The 8,607-nt window shown below is 31.8% G+C and overlaps 1 protein-coding gene across 1 annotated transcript; it reads right to left on the bottom strand.

Moving 5' to 3' along the window:
* Positions 1-853: 853 nt before the first annotated feature.
* On the bottom strand, positions 854-8,275 carry LOC132720419 (polycystin-1-like; the record flags this gene model as incomplete). Its single annotated transcript, XM_060704561.1, is given in 2 exon segments — positions 854-1,324; positions 8,163-8,275. Coding segments are annotated over 2 exon segments (565 nt in total), but the record flags the coding sequence as incomplete, so codon positions are not given.
* Between the last annotated feature and the right edge of the window lie 332 nt (positions 8,276-8,607).

The raw sequence follows: 8,607 nt of genomic DNA, 5'->3' as shown, positions 1-8,607 counted from the left end.
CACCATAATTTCACAAGAAATAAGAGTCACTTGTCAGAAAGCTTTCATAAATATAATAATTTACGAGAAATCGCTAGTTTTTCACAGCAAGTGCCCAATTTTACTATCTTCTTTCCCCTAGCTTTATTACCACACTAGATCACTATATTCAGAAAAAGGACAAAATGTTTAAAATTGATCGTGGCAGGTTATATTCTCAGGCTTACAATATTGAAAAAGAAGAGACCAATAAAAAACATAGATACAACACTAAAACATGTATGCCTTAACTTATATACAGCCATAATGAAACATTCTCGTCTCATCAACAAAATTCCAGACTTCACAATCTTAATAATATTTTCAATATAAATATGGATTGCTTAGGAATCAATTGTCAGAATCTAAAGCCAAATTTAGAATTTTGAATTCAGTACTTTAAATTTTAAATGATTATCATAGCTGTTATTTGAATATTTGAAATAACTTACATGTAAGTTCACAGACAACAGACCCTATGTCATAGTCAACTGTTTTTTCTAACAAAATTTAAATTGAGAATTATTTTACAGTATTAATAAAGAGTAAAAGAACAAAAAAGTCCTTGTCATCCAAAAAATCTATATAATCCAAAAAATCTATATAATCCAAAAAGTCTATATAATCCAAAAAGTCTATATAATCCAAAAAATCTATATAATCCAAAAAGTCTATATAATCCAAAAAGTCTATATAATCCAAAAAATCTATATAATCAAAAAAGTCTATATAATCAAAAAAGTCCTTGTCATCCAAAAAATCTATACAAAAAGCCAAGTGATCATGAAAGTTTCTGAAATCTGACCTTAACAATCAAGGACATTTCAAGGTCATGGCCATTTTTTATCAAGACTTCAAAATAAAGCTGTTGTCCAAACAAACATCAAGTCAAAATTTGGAGTCAAAACTAGCATATTCACGCAGATTGATGAAATGATCAAGGTTAAAGTACAAACACAGACAGACAGACTGACGGACACACACAAAAACAGGCAGAAATATAGACGGGAAAAAAAAAATTTGCGGTGGTAAATGTACAGTGGCATAAGAACTGACGTACCAGAAGATTTGTTGCTTGCTGTACTAGATATAGAGGGCGCTTTACTTGTTTTCTCAAAATCCGACTCTGATGGAAGCTTCGTAGATATTCTCAGACTATCACCCAACGACTGCGGTTTATGTACGCGGGTACTTTCATTCACAGAGGGCGCTGCTGTCGTGTGCGTACTGTCAACAGAAGCTTTTGGTCGAATCAGACTACTGCAATCTTCAAATCCACTAGATGCTTGATCCAGCTCAGAAATTCCTAAAAATATACAATTTCATACATTATATGGTTCATAATATAGTTTAATATACCATTCTAAAACAAATAAATAAGCAAATAAAATATAACCTATTCAGACTATTACTGATATGTGATATATAAAACTATTTAAAAACACATTATGAAACTTTGAAATAAATATTGGGAGTTTTTACATATCGATGGCTTAACGCAATAAGGGCGTAACTACATTTTTGAAAATTTTACAGGAGAGCAAAAAAACTAACTCATTTTCTTGTTTCTATATATTCCCATTACATTACTTTGTTTTGTGATATGAAAATATACATTCTAAATATAACTTATAACAAAATCAAAATGAATTAAGTAAAAAACACTTTATTTGCAATTTTATTACTTATGCCCTTGTTGCATAACTTTTACATATAATTTGAGAGATAATATTATATGCAATAAGGGTGTAAGTATTACTTACGCCCATATTGCAGTAAGATTTACATTAAACATGGGCATTTTTTGTTATGCAATATGGTACCATGTCTACATATAATTCAATCAAAATAGGATAATTAACTTTTTCAATGATTTTTCAAGAAATACCTAATAGTCTACATCAATGTATTCACAATTCTACAATGTGACATTGAAATTTATACCTTCTGATGTTATATTCAGACCTTATTTATATGATAAATGCCTAACTTATTTTATTCAATATATTGAAATATATGTTAAATTTTTTATTTATTTAAGTTTTAATTTATTCTTTTTGGAATAAGTTTAGCATACAATTAAATTAATTAAGTGCTTAATGTATTCAAGAACTTGACAAAAATATTTTTAACTACATTTTTTAATTGAAATTGCTGCAGACTTTATTTTTGTCTAAACATTACAACCTTTTGTAATTACATTGAACCAGTAAAGCATAGCTATCATGTGTGTCATTTAAGACTTGCATGAAAATTAAAAATGAAGTTTTTGTGAAAGTTACCATTCTGTTTCCTTCATTGATTCCTTTCATTTTTGAAAGGTGATTGCTATCATTTCTATGCCATCATTTCTTAGACTAGATGAAGAGGGGCAATAACTACAATATTTATGCATTCACAATCATAACAGTAGGGTTTGATTTTCAAAAATATGTGTAAACATATTCAAATATGTGCACATTTAAAATATTCGTTATACATGTAATTGTTTCAAATGCTTAGTAATCCTTTTTCTATCAGGAAATTAAGCTGTATGCAGCAAGTTTTTCCTCTGATAAATATGTAATATGTTTTGACATGTGGGGTTTTGTCCATCTTCTCTAATTATAGTATTACATTGTTAGACTTAAAGGGATTGGGCTCGAATGAAAAATTAAGCTTTATTGAATAACTATTTAGATCACTTGGTTTGTTTGTGAAAAAATATTAATGAGCAGTTTTTCAAAAACTTGCCATCCATTAATACCTTTAAGTACTTCGACTCCTTATGCACTTGTCATTATGTTTTCTCTGCCCTACTCACATGGAAAATAATGGGGACTTTGATTTCTGGACTACCACTTTAAGATCTAATAAAATATCCAATGGTGTGATCCACAACAATTCTTCTACATAATGTAAGTAAGCGGCTATATCCCAATCTTTGTTGCTAAGATAAAATAATTGCATTGACTCAGTAGTATAGGAACAACTGACAGGTTAAGACGTGTCTCAATTCTCATGCTATCACCCACAACACTTTTGACAGTGGACGTTAGTAGGATATAGAAGACTCAAATACAACTTGCCTAATTTTAGTTAGTTTACTTTTCAAAAGAAGTTAGCAAGACATAAGGTCATTTAAATTCATGGGTATCATAAAGCAAATAGTTTTTCTGTGTTGTTCCTTATGATCATAATATTTGTACATGACAATTTTGAAATTAAGTACATTATCTCCTAAATGATAAAGTGGCTTGTTACAGGATTACATAATTCAAATCAGATTTTTAGTAAATTTTTTAGTAAACCATGAAAATAATGTCTAAAAAGTCTCTCTGGTATGATGTAGATAATATTAAACCATTTTTAAACAACTTTAAATGAAAAGTGTAATATGCTAGTTAACTTCTGCCACTGATCACCCCTTTTCTAGATTGTCTTGTTATTCCTACCCATAATTAGATTAATGGGTTTCAATTACCAAATTGTAAAAGTTGGTTTGAAGCCCTCAAATTTGAAATTTACTATTGATAACCATAGGGATGTTACTATAATTATACTATAGCATCAATTACATGTATGTAATTTAAATTCTGAAGTTTTAAAGGTAATTAATATTAACTAAAAAAAGTTTAGGGGCAATAAGTTTGCAGAATATTTTTTGTAAAAATTTTCCAAGAATATTTTTGAAAAAAATTAAAGGACAGTAGGCAGTGTTAAATACACTCACACCTGATTTGAAAGTTGCTTGCCTCAATCAATATACTGGAGTTATGAGTTAAATACATTTTGGTCTTATTTAAAGGCCCATTACGCTCTAGAAATGCTTTTATTTCTCTAAAGCTTTTTTTTTATGTTCTTTTACAGTTTCCAAAAAGTAACACATTTGAAATACAGCTGAGCCATTATTTGTTTCTTTTCTTTTTTGGCATTTTTTGTAGCAGTTAAAATACTGCTTTGTTTATATTTTGCAAATTTTATGACAAATAAATTTCACATTCAGTGCTACTTTGTTCGTATGATATGTATCTTACATGCTCTGAAACTATTATATATACATTGTAAAACCCTTTCTACAGAAGGCAAAAATTAGTCCTTTCTGGCGCATGATGTGCCTTTAAAGGGACTCAACTGAGATTTTATGCCTTGCCAGGACTAGATGTTATTTTTTGACATTAATGTTCCATTTGATATAAGTCTAGACCTGGACAGGTGTACAAAATTTCATTTCAATCCCTCAGACTGTTTTACCAGAGTAATAATTCTAATTGTGAAAAATGACCCGAAATTGAAAAGCATTGCAAGGCTTTTCACTAAATCGGGCTAAGATTAACACAAAAATATGATTTTCAATATATTTCTGGGTGTATTTTTTAATCACTTTTTGCAAATATTTTGCCTGTTTTTAAGAAATTCATATTTTAGGCTTTTGTACCTCAGTGGAGTTTGTTCCTCAAATTAATCTAAAGCCTTTATGTACATAGGAAGTTATCAGTTACTTGTTTCACTAGGAGAATGACTTCAGAAACATCAGACATGTGGTATACTCTGTAAATGATCTCTTACAAGAAAAAATAAATATTAAAAGAAACATTGAAAATAGGATGTGTTATTTAATATCTTCATTTAATTGATAAACTTGAATGTTTTTAAATACTTAAGCAGATTTTATTTTATGTTTAAATGAATGTCTTTAAAACACAGTACAAAAGTATGCAAAATATCTGTGATGTAATTGTTATACAGAGCTATAGAAAAAATCTTTAACGTTTGTCCTGTCACCTGGTACATCAGTAAATAGTAATAATATAACTCAGTTATTCTGTTTACAAAATAAAAGTTTTAGCAGCAGATAATGGTATCAGTTAAAGAAACCATTATGAGGTTTAAATGATGCAGTTTGTTCTTGCATGACTGTGCAATTTTTTTTAATAAGATAGAAGAGAAAATGAATTTAAAATTGATTTGACTTCAATATTTTAGCAATTTGTCTTGTTTCATGGACACTATTATATACTTAAAATAGATCTGATATTGTTTCAAAGAGACAATGATATCTTTTTGCACTTTTATGGCATTACTGTGATTTATTATGTCTCCCCCACCTCGGGGGGAGACATATTGTTTTTGCCCTGTCCGTCCGTCCGTCAGTCCGTCCGTCCGTCAGTCCGTCTGTCCATTCTTCGTTTCCGGACGATAACTAGAGTTCCTTTTGACCTACAGCTCTCAAACTTCATAGGATGATTGGTCTTATAGAGCTGATGATCCCTATTGTTTTTGGGGTCAGTAGTTCAAAGGTCAAGGTCACAGTGACCGTTGGTCAATTTCTCGTTTCCGGATGATAACTAGAGTTCCTTTTGACCTACAGCCCTCAAACTTCATAGGATGATTGGTCTTATAGAGCTGATGATCCCTATTGTTTTTGGGGTCAGTAGGTCAAAGGTCAAGGTCACACTGACCGTTGGTCAATTTCTCGTTTCCGGATGATAACTAGAGTTCCTTTAGACCTACAGACCTCAAACTTCATAGGATGATTGGTCTTATTGAGCAGATGATCCCTATTGTTTTTGGGGTCAGTAGTTCAAAGGTCAAGGTCACAGTGACCGTTGGTCAATTTCTCGTTTCCGGATGATAACTAGAGTTCCTTTTGACCTACAGCCCTCAAACTTCATAGGATGATTGGTCTTATAGAGCAGATGATCCCTATTGTTTTTGGGGTCAGTAGGTCAAAGGTCAAGGTCACAGTGACCGTTGGTCAATTTCTCATTTCCGGATGATAACTAGAGTTCCTTTTGACCTACAACCCTCAAACTTCATAGGATGATTGGTCTTATTAATCAAATGATCCCTATTGTTTTAATGGTCAGTAGGTCAAAGGTTCCTGTTTCCATTCACAGTTATTCTCAGCACTGGGGGAGACATGCGCTTTTTTACAAAAGCATCCTCTAGTTTAATATACCTATGCCTATGTTGCAGAAAAGAAGTTAAACTCTTAGATGCTTTATATATATGCAATAAGGACGTAAGTCAAGTTACTCCCTTATTGCATAAAAAACATAAGTCACTTTGAGATAGGCCCTTATAGTATTATCAAAAAGTAGATACAAATAAATAATATACTTTGTTCAAATTTTCAGGGTTAATGAGTTAGACTAAAATAATGTCAAAAGTGATATAAAACCATTTTTGGAAAAATATGTAGTTACGCCCTTATTGCGTTAAGCCCTCGATATTCAGAACAATTTGATACAAACCACAGAGAAATATCCTATCCACACAAAATATCTGCAAGCAATACCACTTGACTCAGTTAGATTTCAATATTTATTATTTGAGCAGATTTCTTTCAGTTCTCGGCCTAAATCATCTTCATCAGATGAAAAGCTCACATTTCACATAAAAATTCATTATATAACGGATCAAATGCCCAGGATTAATTAGGTTTATAAAACCTACATTTACAGCTTGTTAAATGTTATTACATAAAGCAGACGATAGGCTTTTTGCTACTTGTTTTGCTCTTAACCCCACTAAATTTGTATAATAGACTTGACCTTCCTTGGATTTGGAACTGTCCATTGCAAGTTTTAGGGGTTTCAGTATCAAAATATTAAAAATCAAGCTGATATCGAGCCTTGTCAAGACTGCAAGGTGATTAATAGGAAGGCTGGCCAGACTTTAGTTTATACAAATTTATTTTAGTTTGATTGTGTTGAAAGCTATAATCTTATTGAAACAGTCTGGAATCCGTTTACCCAGGAACCAACCATTACTATGCAATGAATGTGAAGTTTCTTGCTCAAGGAAACAAGGCTGCCCCTGACAAGGTTTGAACCCATGCGGTCAGCAATCCTTAGATTACTAGTCTGACACGTCAATTACTCAGCCACACCGCTACTTGGGCCAGGCTTTAAGATGGTGGCGTAAGTAAGTCAATACGTCTATGTATTCATAGGGTTAATTAGATTTAAATGAGTTTAAAACTGTTGTCATACAAAATGTGTTGATGATCATACACAACATTTTACAATGCTGCCACCATAGCTAACTATATTTTAACCCTCAAGCCTGCAGATAGCAACAGATTCTACCCATGCAACCAGTGCAGATCAAGACCAGCCAACAAATGTGCCATCTGATCATGATCTGCACTGTTAGCTTTTAAATCACTAAATATTTTGAAATTTACCCCTAAAAATATTGAATGGTTTTGTCCAATTTGAAAGATGGACAAGTCCATTTATAATATCTAGGGTGGTAAGGGTACAGTCAATACATAGTTTGAAGAAATTTTCCCTAAATATATTGAATGGTTTTGTCTATTTTGAAAGATGGACAAGTCCATTTATGACATTTAGAATGATAAGGGTACAGTCACTACATATTTTGAATTTTTTTCCCTAAAAATATTGAATGGTTTTGTCTATTTTGAAGGACAAACAAGCCCATTTATGATATCTAGGTTGGTATGGGTAAAGAATTAGGTCACTTATCATCAATCTCATTATTCAGTATCAATTTATAAATCACCCATTATCAGCAATTCTACGTGACAGGAAGTTGGTATGAATATCATTACTTCACTCACGAAGCAGAATTCAATGTATTGCCATAGCAACCAGTCAAATGACATATCATAGAATATCATTAGCAAGACTTTAACTCAAGGTATATCGCTTCCTGTTTTAATGTTATTTGTGATGCATTGTGGGTGTATGTCAAATTAATATCAAACAACTTGTATATAAAAGCCACAAAATTTTCCCCATGCTAGTAATTTGTACCCTATTTCTTTAACAATTCTATTTGACAAGCCTTTTTCCATTACATACTGTACAGAGAATTCTTTTTTTTACTTTTTTTACTTTGATTTTACATCACACTGACACATTTTAGGTCATTTGGTGATGTTCCAGCTTGACTGGTGGAGGAAGACCTCAGGTGCCCCTCCATGCATTTTTTTCAGGCACGGCCGGGCACCTGAGTAGAAGTTCCGATGTACAGAATTCAGTATGGTTTTAATATGATGTTTCTATCTTTTTATTTCTGTGTCAAGTTTTATATAAGAGATAATGTACTAATGTATCATTCCTGGCTTATTTGTGTGACATATGTACAGGTAAATTGCAGACAATCAAAATTAGGTCACTAGGTCAACTTACCATTTGTATGCAGGACCGAGAGGTCTACGGGATTCACGCACCCAGGCCTATTCGTACTTCCATTGCTACCATGATGGTGACCAGAATGACTGCTACTGTTACCACTGTGGGAGATTTTTAAAACCGGGGGGGTTTTTTTTTTTTAAAAAAATTTTGGGAAAAAAAATTTTTTTTTTTTTTTTCCCCCCCCCCAAAAAAAAAAATTTTTTTTTTTGGTTTTTTTCCCGTTGGGGGGGGGGGGGGGGAAAAAACCCCCCCCCTTTTTGGGTTTTTGGGCCCCTTTATTTTCCTTTTTTTTTTTTTTTGGGGAAGGGGGGGAAAGGAAAAAATTTTTTTTTTTTTGGGGAAAAAAAATTTTTTAAAATTTTTTTTTTTTAAAATTTTTTTTTTTTTTGGGGTTTTTTTTTTTAAAAGGTTTTGGGGTTTTTTTTTTTGGGGAAAATTT

The sequence above is a fragment of the Ruditapes philippinarum genome, unplaced genomic scaffold (genome assembly GCF_026571515.1).
Source record: "Ruditapes philippinarum isolate M1 unplaced genomic scaffold, ASM2657151v2 ctg25300_1_1_1_1, whole genome shotgun sequence".
Lineage (NCBI taxonomy): Eukaryota > Metazoa > Mollusca > Bivalvia > Venerida > Veneridae > Ruditapes > Ruditapes philippinarum.
This window is presented reverse-complemented; position numbering and strand designations above follow the sequence as displayed.